Genomic DNA, 17160 nt, shown 5'->3' on the forward strand with positions numbered 1-17160 from the left:
GACTCTTAGAATTCCATATAGAAAAGGCATACAGCAGTTATATATATATGCATCTGTAAAGGAGTGAATATTCTCATCTGTAAAAATGATTTTGTATGAAATTTTCTGAAATGTTTAAGTGACTTAGAGGAAAAAGATGCTTTAGATTTTAATTCTAAATTACTTTTTATTGCTAAATCACTTCAGAGGTTTAAAAACCACTGCTTTTATCATCAGAATTGAGTATATTTTAAATACTTATGCAAGAAAAATATGCAAGAACGGCTTAAAACCTGTTTTTTACCTGAAACATAAATGGTTCTGTGGCAGATGAAAAGTTTAAACATTTTGACAAATGTTCTTCTGCATCATATTTCTTCACATATGCCTTTATCGTGACTGTCTTTGCAGTTCCCTGTTCTCCTGTGAGCAAAACTGCCTGTAATAGACACTTAAATCAGATAAGCATTATCAAAACTGTTGATTAAATGCATAAAAGAGCTGGTTTAGAAGAAGGGACACTTTTAGTGTCTAATTTTGAATGATACATTATTCTGGTAGTTTTTCTATGTCTCCATATGCAGTGACACAGTATGTGTTTTTCATCCCATCCAGATTCTCTAACACAAATCAGTTAAGTTATGCAGGCAAAAGAGGAAGGAAGAAGTGAGAATGTACAAGAGGTTCTCTCTCCTGTTGCCTTATAGTTAAGTCCAAAGAGAAAGGATCAAGTGAGAATGTACTGGAGGATCATTTTCCTGTTGCCTAAATTTTTCCATTTTTCTACCACATTTACTGCAGCAGTCACTTGTAGGTGATGACTCTAAGAAAGCTTTTTTAATAATGAGAAGTAGTCTGACATCTAATTTGATTATAATATTTCTATTATTTGCTTTTTGCTAGAGGTATTTTTGGTGACACAAGCTTTTTGTGAAATAAGGCTAGTTCTCTCCTCTCCTACTTTCCTGAAAGCAATTAAACAATACAGTATGGATTAGATTTAGCTATATTTCCCCTCAAGTAAATTACTAAAAGAGATACTCTAGAGTTCTGTAGAGACATGAAGTGACAGTAATTGCAAATACGAGTAACAGCTACTGAACTATGTACGGAAGACTTAACATCTACAGCTTTCTAGGAAATGTTATTAGAAATGAGAAACAATTAGATGGATGAAAGAATGTTGCTTTCCATCTCTGGACATGTAATTCTTTCTTGAAATTCCTCTTGTATTTCTGTGTATTGTCTAAACTACCCGATCCACTCTTTTTCTCTAAACTAAATAAAATATGTAAGTTAGGAGACATGCAGAATTGATTTAGAGCGAGTAATGTAATGTTCATGCCTCCTATTGGACAGGCCAGTAAAACTGGTAGGAGGAAGCAATTCATCAATGAAACTCTGAAATGTGCTTTACCTTCCACTTATAGAAGGGAACTGAGAACTATTCCTACTTAACAGTAACAAAAGAAAATCACCTGTTTTCAAACCAGTCAGTCTTCAACTTTTCTCAAAAGATCAGCATCCTTCCTTAAGGAACACTGTGGTTATGTGGTTCCTAACTAAATCCTCCTCTTGTTGGAATATTTAAGTCTGTAACTTAAATTCCATATGGTCCCAATCTAATTATCATGACATAAACGGATTTATCTTAGTAAAAAAGGCCTTCTGGATCCTTAAAGAGCCCATGCATCCTCTCTCAGTAATATTTTTTTTATTGTAACCAAATTCGTCACGTGCTTATTGCCCTGAATTTCATGAATCTGCCTGTCAGAGTCATGCTTGATCCTGTCTCTAAGTATCCATGGAGGAATATGAAACCAATGCATTTGAGGGTATACTTTTTAAGAACAAGATGAGGCCTGTTGCATAAGGCCTCAAGGACACTTAGTCAGGATGTTAAGCTTTGCAAAGCAGATTTGGGCCAAGGTCAAGAAATCTTATAATCTTTCCTAAAGATTATTTCCCCTTTGTAACTGTCTTATTTTTGGAAAGAAACCCCCTTTTGATGACAGCATAATTATTCTGCATCATGTTATATATAATACAGCACTTTTTAGCTCTTAGAATATTTTAAACTTTTGTCATGGACTCGGAAATAATTAGAGAAGATTCATATTTTAAAAATGAAAATAAAGTAACATAAGCAAAAAGCAACATATTTAAATAATGCTGCAGCTAGCAAACTGACTAGAGACAGAGGATATGAAGAATGACTGCAATCTCCCAGTTACTTTCTAAGTAGGTTTCTATTTATCTCATATAGTAGGCACATAAGTAAATAAGTAATCCTGCACGTACTTTGTGTTGCTTTGCAATTGTGTCTATCAAAAACTGAGTTCTGACATTGTCAACATTTGGAACCAGAATAGATGCATAGTCTGGGACACTATCTGTTGGATAAACATATTCCTGAACTTTTTTACTCCAGTGCTCCCAGTCACCTGAAATGGCAAAAAAATGGAAAATATCTCACAATATTTTTATTATATTCAGCATTCTGTTAGTCCAGGAAAATCAATCCTGGATGATATATATGGGTGAAGCACTATGAGTGTATATATAATATAATTCCTAAAGGGAAAAGTCCACAAAGTATAAAAAGGGATAAACTTTCTCAAACCTAGCATCTAACAAAGGAGGTACTAGTGGTGACCTCTGATTAGTCTGTGCAACTACTAAACATAAATGTAGTTCTTTAATTTATATATAGCTGTCTAGATAAGGCAGAAGAATGTTTACATGGAAGCTCTTTCTCAGACTGTGCCGGCAAAAAGTTGTAAGATACGAGAATATGGAGTGTGCATGCGTACGTTAAACTGAACACTGCTGGCAAAAGTTCTAAATTTGGATACACAGGAAATAGATGCATTTATACTGGTATTTATATGTGAATATGCTCTGAAAAAAGAATGGTAAACTATTTGTGAAATTGGTTATGTCTATGTTATTTAAACTATTAATTCTTTGTGGAAATTATTATAGTAATCAGTCTTACAAATCGTAAGATTTATTAATGTTTATCAAACATATGGATAAATAGCAATTTATTATTAACTGGAAATAAAAATTAGTTTATATTGTTTAACAGAAAGTGCTATTTGGAAAGAAATTAAGAATAAAAGTAAAATTAATTTAGGCTAAACCAGAAAGAGCAAAATTATCTGCACATTGTAGGCTGGTTAAAAATAGTCAATAGAAAGAATGTGTAAGAATGAAATTAAAAACAACAAAAAAAGAAAATATTACCAATGGGCACTATCCCTTGTTTGTTAATTCTCACCTCCACAGAGGTACTGCATACAGAATTTGTATTAATACAATATTGTCAACAACAAAAGAAAATCTGTACTTATATGACTAAATAATAATGACTAAAAGATTATTTTTTTCAATTTCAAAGCATCTATATTCAGTTTTAAAATGCCAGTACTAAAAAAAAAGAATGTTAGTACTTTTTCTTACCATAATCAGTAACATAAAACTCATACATCGTTTGAGTGGTGCCAGGGGAGATTTCTGGTAAGTCTAATTTGTTATCATGAGCTCTAATGAAGGCTTCAAGTTTCTCTCTGCTGTCCAACTCCAGAAGGGCACCTAAACTCCACATTAATCCAAAGCTGAACAATTTATGCAGATGGAATATAGTTGATAAACCACCTTCTTCCTTCGAGGGAATCAAACCCTCCAAAAGATTAATAGACTGAAAATATTTTTAAAATATCATGTATTAAGAAAGCATTACATAATCTGATTTTTTATACATAGTTACATATAACTAATATATATGTATATATGTATTCAAACTTTAAAATATAATTTGAAAACCAATACAGGATACCAAAGAATAATATTAAATTCAAAATTACGAACTCAGGAAAATAGATTAAAGACACCTATATAAGCCTGGGTAAAATTTTCAAAATTGCTTAAGTAATTTAACAGTCAAGAATCCTTTCAAATCATACCTATATGATAATGTCACCTAAGAGCTAGAGTAACAGAACAGCTTTTTAATGGTATTTATAATGCCTAATGAGATTTTCAGAACTCCATAAATGGGTAGCTCTTAATGAAATAGTATAATTTATGTGCCTATTCACTTCTAAAAATTCCTCTAAGCATCTCTTTCCATCTTTAAACATGGAAGAAGTTTTCAGTATCTAATGTATTTTCTAGAAATCTAGTAATTTGCTAGCTATGATGTTGTTTATGAAACCAGATGCTTATTTTGATAAAATCATATTATTTAGATAAAAACACTTTAGATAAAATCATATTTAGATAAAAACATGTTATTTAGATGAAATTACTTAAATTCCTTTTCTACAAGATAATGTCAAGTACATTGTCTCAAAATACGTCTTTCTAAACAAGGAAGCAGATTTTCAGTTAGATCTTGGAATTACTAATCTTTATGCAGACTATGATCTTACACTTGAAGCTCAAAGTAATGCAATAATACCTTTTTTAAAATACAGGCCAAAGACAAATTGTTAGAATACATTTTGATTATTTTAAAACTCAGGTATTAGAAAAAAAAAATTTAAATGAACAATCAATATTAATGACACTTAATAAGCTGGAACTAATGACACTTCTTTTCTTTGGAAGATAGTTGATTTGTTATCTAATCACTTCAGGGACAGGTTGTATTACAGTTTATCTGAACAAAATCTTTTTTTTTTCCTACAAAAACATGCTCTAGTTCAAAATTTCCCAGATGCTTTGTTTGAGTCATAGCAATATTCTGTAACAAGTTACTGAAGAAAGAAAACAGACATAATTAAACTGACTGATAAAAATATAAAAATGGTCGTAACAAATCAGCTGAAACTCCAGTTTGCCCAGCATCTCATCTGTAATAGTGGACACTTAGCAAAGAGTAGAAACTAAGCAAAAACACAATACTTCCTGCTGGTACTCTCTTGGCTTCAGTCCTCTGCAGCTTGGGGCTTTCTGAGCCAAATACACTTTCTCTGTATTTAGTAACCCTCTATGGATTTTTCTCCCATGAAAATATCAAGACAAGTCCTGAACCCTTATAAACTTTTATTATCCATAATACTCTTTGGCAAGAGGTTCCATAGGTCTGCTATCCATGGCATTGAACAATTTGTTTTTTCCCCACATGAATCCCTTCATGTTTACCGTCACTGAATTTCATTTGCCATTTCATTATCTAGTTGTTCAGTCTCATAAAGTCTGTCTACAATTCTTAGCTATTTTGTTATTGTTATTGTTATTATTTTGTTAACAATAATATTGTTATTTATTATTTTGTATTGTTTGGTTAGCTGTTTTGTCCTTAATACCCTGAATAATTTAGTATCATCAGCAAACTTTTCCACCTAAAATTTTGCAGGCCGTTTACAAACATTTCAAACAGCACTGGTCCCAGCACAGGTACTTTAGATCAGTGGTAGCCTCCCTCCTTTCTGAAGGCTGGTCTTTATTCCTATCACTCATTTCCTATCTTCTAATCACTTATTTACCTATAAATGAACCTTCTCTCTTCTCCTATGACTGCTTAGCTTCCATATAAACCTCTGGTGAAAAAATTTGTTGAACACCTTTGTTCCTTCATGTGGACCATATCAATCAGGTCGCTCTGACCTACAAGTTTATTCACTTTTCCAATAGGTTTATAAGGTAGGACATCCCTAAATAAAAAATGTGTTGAATCTCTTAGGTAAATTATATTTGTCCACCCAATGAGGTGGGCAAGAGGAAGGTAAACACCAAAAAGACAAATGTAAATATAAAAACAGTGAAAAAAAATCATCCAGGAAGAAGTGAAGAATATATATAGTTAGAAAGTCAATGGCAGTGGAAATTGCAAGAAGGAAAGCAAAGGTGAGATTGCTTTTTTAAAACCATTATGAAACTGATGTAGGCCAAAAAAAAAAAAAAAAAAAAAAGCTTAGATTGTGAATGCTAACAGACAGCAGATGATTGGGTGTATGTGTGTGTGGGGGGGTGAACATTTAAAATTGAACTTTTGATCACTCAAACAGAAGTCTGCTACTTGCTTGCCACAACTGGTATGGGCTGGTTGTAAATTTTGATAACCCCTGGACTAAACACAGAAGTGGCACATCCTGAATGCTGCAATTAATAAAGAGACATGAGACAGAACCACCACTTAGGAGGCCGATCATGCATAGTGCTTCTGCACATAGACCATTTAGACTGGGAAAACCAAGACCTTAGGGTTCCAGAAAGAAGGGGCGGTGACAAAAAGAAAGTTTCCTGAAAAGAAGATGTGGTCTCAGAAAAAAGGTAGCTCAGAAAGGAAGAGGTGAAGAATCTGGCTGGAAGAAAGATCCTGGAAGTGGGGAAAATCCTGAAGATCAGAGAAATGCATGGAGACAAATGCCGGGGGATGCCCAGGGACCTTGTTGAGTAATACCCATGACTGGTAGCTGTGATCAGCTGAACAGCATAGAAAAAAACACAACTTTCTGTTCGATCTTCCCAGATCAGTAGCGAAAACCCTGCTGAAAAGGGAAATCAAGATCTAGTAAACATAACACTGGGGAGGTGCAAGTGAGTGAATGAGTTAATGTGTGATATAATCAAGTCGGGTAAAAGCTCTGACCTTCCTGGTTCTTAAATAAACCCCAGTATCCAGATCCACTAAGGAGGGTTGTTTACTCTGTCTCGTCTGTGACAGAAACTTCCTAGAGATTTTTGCCACAGGAAGAAATATTAAATATAGGAAAAATCAGGAAACATTACCATAAAACAGCATGAGTAAAACACTGACATGCTCACACTTTCTGAACAAACCCTCATCAAAAAAAAAAAAAAGGAAACTTTTAGTCCCAGGAAAAGTCTTCCATGAAGACAAAAATCAATTCAGTCAGAGGGTTCGCAGACAACAAATGTAAAAGAAAAAAAATATTTTATATCAAAAAAAAAAGTGCAGAACACCTCCATCTTGTTTATCATCAGAAATTAGTGAATTACATAGCTGCTACCTGTGGCCTTGAATTCTTAAGATCCAAAATCTGTTTGATATTACACATAGCAATCTTTTGTGGCATTTACTGAGGCTATTAATTTGCAGCAAAATACTTGAAACTCTTGAAAATCTGAAGTTAAATCCATAATGGGCAATAAAGATGTACCAAATGCTAATTGTTTAGTTTATTGTTAATTATGGTCTTAGCCAAAATATTATGTCTACCTTCTTATTAAAGGCACTACTGAATTTGTTACGAGACACTTGTTATAAAACAGGGACTACATGGACAAATGGAAAGCCTGGAGACAGACTCTGCAGATGGCAACTGACCCATAAACAATTTAGCTAGAGACGTACAGTAAAGGACTGATGGCCTTGCAAGATTTGCCAAGCAAATAATCATTATTAATAAATCACTGATAAAGGTTAGGCTCCACTCAGAGTAGAATTCCAACTGATAGGAAGGCAGAGTCAAAACTTCCTAAGATGACCTTGGAAGAACTGACTCTCAGAATCATATCTATTACATCTGAAGATAAAAAGATAATTAGAATTATTCTTCATTCTCTCCACTGACAGTACCAGTAGGGTTAGATTGGCCCTTACTGCAACTTATTTTGCATTAAAAGAATTGGAATGAGACCACTAATTTATTAAAACTTCCTTCTGAAAATCTACTGGACCCTGCAAATTCCAGTCAAGAGAATACTAGCCTGCATACGAAGAGATACAGAGAAGTAGAAGTTTCTTCTGCACATCTCTTAACAGTTCTTCTCGCAGTACCCGACAAACAAATGTTGAGTTGTGGTTTTCTTTGTCAGGAAACAATCTTTTCAAACGAAATTTTGTTATCAAATATCCTGTTTGCTATTTCTGCACACTTACTCTAATCAGTCAATTTATACAAACTTATGCAGTATCTGTTTACCTGCATAATGTAGTTACATTCCAAAAGCTCCATTTTTGGATTAAGGTTTAATTTCATATATGTATAAGCTGGTTCAAAGATTCTATCATATAAACTTTGTAAAACTTCAGCTTCTTGAGACGAACGTTTTTTCAACCACGCCTGAAAAACATCCACAATATTCTTCTGTATAGAATGTATAACAAAGCAAAGTTAGGAGTAGCCAGCAATGATAATCTTACTTGCAATATTGGTCTCCAGCTGAGAGCAGAACTACTGATGTACACCATACCCATTCGAGAAACCGTTGCTGGAGAGGCATTCTCAATGTTGTGGACCTCAAATAACAGCTTACATGTAGGAGACATAGGAATTCGATCTCCATTTGCTAGAGTAAGAGTCTTATTATCATCTAAAACTGAATTTAGATTCTCAATCCAGATTGCATCTACAGGACCATCTAAAATAAGAAAGACATTTTCACCTGGAAAAACAATGAAAAGAGATATAATTCATGCCTCCATGATGAAACAGCAAGAAAATAAGTCTATGAGAGATGCTTTAGAACTTAAATAACGCATAAAAACATATTTTTATAGTAATTCCTGCTGTCTCCACAGGCCCTCATTACTGTAGGAGTTGCATACTTAGTTAAGGAACCATTTTTGAAACAGTAAGTAGCAAATGAGGGCAGGTACATCTTTACAATGTTATATCTGAGAAACCAAAAAACTAACAGTTCAACAATTGCCTTGTGCTCCCTAAAAAACATAGAGCTGAACCTTTGTTACTGCAGACACTAACACACTTTTCTGTCCTTCTTAGCATCAGCATTCCAGATTTTCTCTTCAGGGATGTCACTGGACTTCCAGAGCTGACCTAACAAATCGCACTAATGTTCTTGTCTCAGCTGAACACCATTTCCCCAAGCCTGCTCATGATACAATACTGCTGTAAAGACTGTTACGTGTCTGTAGAATAGCTGTTCTTTTAAATTTATTTTTTTTCTATATACGTCTTTCTCTCCACACGCATTCTCCTGTTGATGTTGATGTGTTCACATTTTTTTTAGTTAACAATTCCCCTAAATCAATGCATGCATCTATCTGTCATCATGTCAATGACCAAAGGCATGAAGCAGCAAATTTGTCCCAGCAACACTCTAGTTTCTTCATTTTGCAGAGCATTAGTTCTTACTAGACTTTCAATATTTATCTGTGATGTAGCTCATAAAGACTGTGACATGTATCACACACGCACACATATATGCGCACACATGCTCATGCATGAAAGATGGAGAAAACACATCTCAGAGAATCTTATTCAATGTATATTCAAATGTTTTGTATTTGAGCAATTGTTTGTATAAATACAAATTTTAAGAAAGTGTACAAAGCCACGAAATTATAGATGTCATTGTTACTGTTGCTTTACCTGCCACATAAAGGACTACCTGTAGCAGTATTTTTTCCCCCCACATATTGTCCTATGGTAAAATTCCACATGTTTTGAAATGAGTGACAGTGAACATACAACAATACATATCTTTACTGATCATAAGAAAAAAGAAAAAGTCCTTTACGTGGACAGTAAGGCAGAAGCACAAGAATATCCAGGACTCCTGAATCTTAAAGTCTAGTCCATCATTATTTCAGACATTCCCAATTCATAATCTACTACAAATGCATCGTAAGTAATTTAAAATTAGTTATTTCTGCTGCTAATTGCTCTTCTTGGAACATAACTATCTCTGAGTGTTAGAATCTTTCTTACAATAGACAGCTGCAGCCAAGTCGCAAACAATTTATAAAGATCTGTTTGTGTGCATCTGTTTCTTCCAGAGCATACCAACTTTATATGTTACAGAGAGCACCTGAATTCTTACTCAGCTTGTGATTGAAACAACACATGTATTTCAGACTTGTACTACCAATTCCTTGTGGCAACTGTTTCAATTTGAATTAAATCCTTTTCTCCACTATGTTGTATTTTATCTCATTTTCTATTACAATTCTTTCCTTCAAAATCTATTCTAAAACTTTACATGGTATTGAGGCCAGGCTAAAAGGCCTGTTGTTGCCCATATCTTCCATTCCTCCTTTAAAACAGCTACTAGCAACTAGAAATGCAAAAGTAATGGGATCAGAAGTAGAGATTCCAAAAGGAACTTGATTTTGCATTCCAGTAATTAAGATTCTTGTTCAGCTCCTTGAAGCAACATTTTTATCAAATGCTTCTCTAATGTAAAATATGCAAACAGTTCTAGGAACAGAATCTGAAGTCACTGCCCTGCCAGCTTAGAGCCTATACTGCTAAACTACAGTATCTGGTTTCCTTTTGCTTTCTCTTATGCCCGCATCCTCCCTGGCAGTCAGGGAAGTTTCTTGAAAAGTCAGAGCTATAGTTACAAATCTAGTCAAGCTGAGAAGAATGTAAAGCCTCCACTGTAACATCCGCCACTTTCTATGCAAGTGATCTAACCATGAAACTTTTCTGTAAAGCTCTATTTTCAGGGTATTAGTCTACAGAGCAACTATTCATAGACCAACAACATATTTATCTGCCCTGCAACACAGCGTAACGAGCCCTTGGTTTAGCAAGGAATTGTTATTATGGAAATTCACTTTCTCTTCCTGGAAGGACCCTCTTTCTCCTGCACTTCAGGTTAAAGCTGCTACACTTTAGGATTTAGGGCTTTCTGAGTCAATCCTGGCATAAGATTAAACGTAAGGAGTGGAGGGACAGGAGAGGCTTTAAACTTGCAAGTCATTTGTCTTGCAACCAGCCCTTCCAATAGCCAGTATCAACACAGATACAACAAAGTGAAGACTGAGAATATAAATGTCTAATGAAGAGAAAACAATCATGGCAACTACTAAATAATGCTGAATATCCAGCAGTCCAAGAAAAGTTGAGTCTCCTCCTTCTTCCAGATGACAGAAAAAGATTGTGATACAGACAGAGGTTGTCTCACCCCTGAAGTAGCAAGAGGAACAGACTCACCAGAAGAGCCTGAAGACTGAAGGACGGATTTCCAAACAGAACAGTTCGGAAAGATGGAAATAGGAACTTGCTATTACTTCTGTGATAGTGGTTATACATCTAGCACTACTGGTTTGGGATATATCCACCAACCCATTGTGGGGAGTGTTTATATTTATGAATCTTGTCTGTGGGGTGATACATATTTTCCTTAGAGGAGAAGAGAGAAATCCCAAACCAATGGCAGACATTTGTGGCAAACAAAACGTAAGAGGAGAAATAGGTCTGCTGATTTATCCCCCAGAGGTTTTCTCCTTTTTTTTTTTTTTTTTTTTTTTTGGTAGTAAAGCCACTTAAGAAAAATTTTACGGATAACAACTGACCAAGGATGGGAAAACTGCTGAACATAAATTTTTCAAATGGTAATGACCAGGACTTTTTGGAGAAATCTGTGTAAAGAAGAATTTATGATGTCGAAAAAACTCCAACCATTGAACACCCCATTTCCCCAGGCAGTTGAAATGAAATAGCTTAGTTCTTTGTACATTCATCTTTTATTATGCAAGGGAAAGGAATATTATCATACCCTACAGATGCAGATGTTGTGGCCTAGAAGTTTCCCAATCTTGAGTGACTGGCAGTATGCACCTTCAGATTATTAAAATTTATAGCCACTGTAAGACAGAATTCCTGATCTATATTCATAGGTACTGATAAAGAAGACAGAAGTAAATATAGTGTTCCAAAATTTTATGTCTTGAACTCTGAATGTTCCTGTGCAACAAAACACGTACTACCCTAATGAATTCTACTGTCCCTGAAACTCTGCTTTGAAAGCACATTCCTTAGAAATCAATAGGGAATAAGGAGTCTTTGTTTGAGCAACTAAACAAAAGGTGTTGAGTATTCACAGATCACATTTAAGTCAATGAAAACTATCATTGCTCATCAATTCTGAAAATCTAATCACTTCTATTTTATTTTGGAATATAAATATAGATGAAAATGCCTAATTTTTGGCTATTTTTAAAATTCTAGCTTTGTTTTGAATATAAGAACCTTTGAATATAGAAAACTACTATTTCTGTTAAAAGAACCTTCTTCTAAGAACCACAGTTCCCTTTCTTTAATATAAAGAATTTTATTTTTTAAAATACAAATGAATACATGTCACTGTGAAATGAAATTTTGATATTTTAATCCTAAAGTACTGAAATATGGATACTCAAAGCATTAAAAACTACAGGAAAACATTATTTGAAAGCTAATGCAATTAGGACAAGTAAATCTTAATTAAAATTTAACAGTGTCCAAGTAACACCTCTGCAGCAAGCTGGAAAACTGAAGTGGCAAGGAAACAGACAACTTTTATCTAGATATATCATCATCATACTGAAATAATAAATTCTGAAACTATTGCCATTTATTAAGGAGTGGATTGCATCATCATCTATGTTCTCATGTTTTTATCCAAGAGGGAACGTTTTTACATTTGCAAACTGCAAAACAAGATTCTTTCTTAATTTATCATTCAAGAAGTATTTTGATGATACCACACACAAAGCATTTACATACCCTTTTTAGCTTTCAGTGTTTTCCTCCATAGTGTAGAAAAGATTCCATCTGTCCAATCATTAGTTGCAGTATCTAGTCTTCCAAACATCTGAGGAGCAGTAATAGCTTTGGGGTTCATACGCATTTCTCTGTGAGGCTGCCCGCATTCTGTCAGTGCTCTCATTAACATAGTTATGACCGTTGTTTTTCCAGATCCACTAGGCCCAAGCGTCATCAACCCATGGCGTACTAGAGAAGTCTCATAAAACTATTAAAAACAGCAAAATATTTTGGAAGATTTTTGCTTGCATTTAATATGTTTGATAGCCAGTGATTAAAAATATATTAGACATGCAAGACTTTCTGCTGAGAATTGAAAAATAATAAAAAAAAAAACTTCATAATTTGTATGCATTCCAAATAACTTCCTGATTTTTACTGTTTTGTGAAATGGTAAATACCTTCACATCCTAACTCAAGCACCAAATTAGTTTACTGTAACACAGTTTCTTGAACTAAATCTTAACTGAACCTTTCAAAGCAAATCAAAAATAATTTTACCAGATTTTAAGAAGAATTCTTTATATTATTCAAAAGAAAAATGAATAGTAGCAAAACATTTAACACAACAGAAGACGGATTAATTACTAAAGTGCTCAAATATCCAAGTATATGAAATAAACATAGACACAGCACTTCCTACGGACAAGTGAGCATATTGACTATGTTTAATTAGACATTATCTTCTGTCACAGGGATACCTCTGGGTGAAAAAACAGCAGTTAATCAGTGGACTTCTCCCCCAAATTTGTATGTACCATGACATTATGGCATCAAAATTAGGTGATGAGATACCCATTCTGTTTCTTTGTGACAGGCAGTTATGTTTTATGGTCAGGCTTACATCAAAGTTATCACAGTTTCACACAGCTATTCAATCAAAGGACAAGAAACCCATAAAAACAGTTAAACATAAGACACTTTCTATACTTACATAATACTAACACTATTGCATGATATGCATGAGACACCTCAGACTGTTATGGACACCTGGTTTTAACACAAGCACTTTCAACCATCTCTACTCAGTATTAGTTTATGTCTGGATACGGTATCCTTAGTAACTTTTGTACTTTAGTCTATCTTAACCTTAATTCCTCTACAGCTTTCCCATATGATAGAACTAAAATAAAGATCTTCAAAAGATATACTCATAATCCCCACCAGAAATTTATGAGAAAAAGTCCAACTAAAAAACCCATAAAAGCATTTTATTGCGGCTGCTTTAACCAGAGTCACATTGAAAATACAGATTCTGAAACACCATAAAATGACACAGAGATCTTTCTTCTATTTCTGAAAAACTTAATCTAAAAATTCCAGAGACATTTTCTCCTAGAGCTGTAAAAATACTCCCTGCTGACAGTCAAACAAATTATTATTAGGACTTTAGTAACTGGTTATTTTGGGGGGTCGGAATTACTGTTCTAATTTAATGTTGATTGAATCATGGTATCATGAAAATGACAGTAAAAAAATATTTGGTAAAATAATTTTAATAACGGCACACAGCATTTTCTACGTTCTGCGTGCAATGACAGCTGAGAAGTATGGGTATGGATGTGAAAGGATTAAACCATTGATCTTGCTGAACAGAAAGATTTCTTCCCAAGAACTGGAGTTCTTTCAGATATGTAGTCCATATATATGTTTAGACTGTGGACGGTCACTTAACTCTGGAGAGCTTTTTTCCTTCTGCAGTACCTGTAGGGAGCAAATTTGCCTTCACCCTTCATACCATTTGACATATAATCATGAAAGGGAAAGAATGGCCAGAACCTTTTCCTTGCCTTCTCAATTGAGAAACTCTAACAAAAAAGATTTCAGAAGGCCCATGACACAGAAGAGGAGGAAGGAAAGCGAATGTATATTAGACAAAGAACTCTGTGTCTCAAAGACTCTGCTTACTGTTAAGTAACCTTTGTTCCTATTTGGAAGTGGCAGCTCAGTGAGACAACAGAAACATCTAGCATATGGATTAGTATATGTATGGCTCCAAAAAGAGCTCCAACAGGAGCCACAGGAAAGGAAAACAAGGATGGAATAAAGCAGTAAATTCCCCAAAGATGACAATAAAGAAGGGAAACTAGATGTTTACACAGATGCTTACTGCAGCAATAATGTGCTGTATCTAAAAAAGGAAGTTGAGAGAAAGTAATATCATACCAGATATGCTTTGCCTTTTTACACAGACCTGAATATTCAGCAGGTGGAGAATGGACATACACTGTACAGTCTGTGGTGGTAACATCAGAACTTGGATAGCTTCACTGCTAGTTACAATTTGCTTACTGAAAGTTATATGCTGCCATATCTGAAAAATTCTGGACTGCCTGTCCTCAAAATGTGTCAAACCACAGCAGATAATGGCTTCATTATAGAAAGGAATAACATCAGAACTTGGATAGCTTCACTGCTAGTTACAATTTGCTTACTGAAAGTTATATGCTGCCATATCTGAAAAATTCTGGACTGCCTGTCCTCAAAATGTGTCAAACCACAGCAGATAATGGCTTCATTATAGAAAGGAATAACAATTTGTACATCTCTGGTTCATATTCAAAAGGACTGTCTTGGTAGCAAAAGCAGGGATGCAAGATACACAGTGGTGATGCCATCAACAATTAGATGAGTGTCTACATGTAAAAGAGGTCTGATTTCACACAGAATAATACTCCTTGCAAGAAACAGTTGGTAAATACATATTTTCCTTAGAGGTGGCTGCAACGCTCCCAGGGAGTTGTCACCAATAAGGTTTTAGCAAACCGGGCCTTTTGTCAATGCTGAAGCCAAACAATTATTCTTCTAATTGTTCACCATCACAACAGAAATCTTTGTCCACAAACTGCTCTTCCTTGGAAAATGTATAAGCTTTCAGCCAGGAGTTTCTTCTTGAGGTCATCACCACTGCCCTGTTGTTAGAGACGCTAGCAAAGGCCAGTAGCACAATCTGGAAGTCACTTGGCTCTCTGTTGCAAAATCAAAGTCCCTTCAAGAATCTTATGACACAGAATTAGAAAACAAGTTGTATCAGACTGAAAATAACTGGTACATCTGCAGAGAACTGCCAAATACTAGCATGAAATGGCTGTGTGGTGGACAAATAAAATTTTTTTGCAAAAATTCTACGTGCTTATAGCTCTTTGCCAAAGAATATAATTTAAAATGTGAGCTTCTAAATATGGCAGTGGTAGCCATATGGTTAGGTTCTGTAAGAAGACAGTATCTCTTTCTGGATCAAACATTTCTGTCCTCTTTCTTAGATGTACTCCCACAAAACACTGGGTTTTGCCATGAACTGAGTAGAATGTAGAGCAGAGACACTTCAGGAGTTGATGAAGAATACAAAATATCAATAACAGAATACTTCAACTCCAAAGATTCCTTTAGTGGGATGTTTAATGAGGAAACTACTCATTTCTGGAGCTCTAAAAATAACCAACAACCACTATGCATGAAAATCTGAAAAGCTGTGGTTCCTGTTCACACTAACAGTAGCTTTCTTTACAATATGAGTATGCATATGAGTATTCAGAGTCTGCAGAGACAGTAGTGGATAACAACTTTTCCACCAATTCTGTGAACAATGAAAAGCTGGTAGGTAGCAGAGTATACTAGGGAAGGCAATGTATCCTCTTAGGAATAAAAACAAGAGGGATGATTTGAGGAAGTAGTAGAGAGGTATGGTTGTTACTTAAGATTGAGCAGCTTTCTCTTATCCAGCAAATCACATTGTAGATTTTTTTTTTTTTAAGCTAGAGAAGTTTGCAAATTATCAGAAATCTGGAGGTGAACACAAAGCTCAGAGTGCTTTTCTTGGTCTGCAGCCAGCTTCTTTTGAGATACTGATTTCATAGGAGCCAATGATGCATTTTGCCATTTAAGGCTATACAGCCCATGAACAAGCCTAGCACCTCAAGGCCTGTACTTTCAGAAAGTCTATATTCTGTGGCTGTATTTCAAAAAGATGTTAACATATTTCCCAGGGTGAAAATGTTTTAAAGTGACAGCTGCTGTAGCCATGCCCTCAGTATGGCAATCAACAAAGTTACGAATAAACGCCTCTAGAGCAAAATAGTTTTCAGCTATTACTAATGGCAGAGGGTATCAGTCTTAACCATTAGCAATGTTTAACAATTATCTAGAAAGTAGGGATAAGTAAAATGGGGAAAATTAGAAGACAGCAAAATTTTTCTCTGTCTGACAAGTTTTACAAAGCAAAATTCAATTTCATCAGTTAATGGAATAAAAAATGAATTCAATTTCACTAATTAATGCTACAAGCTCAATTTCAATGAGTAATATAGCCAATAAAGTAAATAAAGTTGATCACTGTTTAAAGCATGGTCTAAGAAAAAACTGTGTTCACACCTTACTGCCTGCATGCAGAAAAAAAAATATATATATATCAAAGAACATAGGAAAAGAACAACTACCATATTGTATATCATCATCATTCATTAAAGTGTACTTTCAAAAGAGAGTACAACAAAAAGACAAAAGAGAAACAATGCTCTGATTACCTTTGTAATTGTTAGTGACCTTCTAATTATGCCTGTTGGTTTTCTAATTATCATCTGTTGGTTTTGTTAAGTTTGCCTTCTAAAAAAAGAAATGTATAGGGAAGTGTGGCTAATGCATCTCAGAAGATGCTAACTTTGAACTACACACAAACTACAGAACCTTAACTACAGACAAATTAATAGTA

General features: G+C 34.7%; 1 protein-coding gene across 1 annotated transcript in view; it reads right to left on the reverse strand.

Annotated features, from left to right (window-relative positions):
• DNAH8 (dynein axonemal heavy chain 8) overlaps nt 1-17160 on the reverse strand; it is a 163613-nt gene that overhangs the window by 65679 nt on the left and 80774 nt on the right. The window contains exons 49-54 of the mRNA XM_067294711.1: nt 12414-12660; nt 8099-8340; nt 7878-8018; nt 3445-3682; nt 2281-2423; nt 284-418 (exon numbers count right to left, since the gene is read on the reverse strand). Of these exons, the coding sequence (XP_067150812.1) occupies nt 284-418; nt 2281-2423; nt 3445-3682; nt 7878-8018; nt 8099-8340; nt 12414-12660 (1146 nt within the window). The remainder of the gene's footprint in view (nt 1-283; nt 419-2280; nt 2424-3444; nt 3683-7877; nt 8019-8098; nt 8341-12413; nt 12661-17160) is intronic.

The sequence above is a fragment of the Apteryx mantelli genome, chromosome 3, assembly GCF_036417845.1.
Source record: "Apteryx mantelli isolate bAptMan1 chromosome 3, bAptMan1.hap1, whole genome shotgun sequence".
In the NCBI taxonomy this organism is placed as follows: domain Eukaryota; kingdom Metazoa; phylum Chordata; class Aves; order Apterygiformes; family Apterygidae; genus Apteryx; species Apteryx mantelli.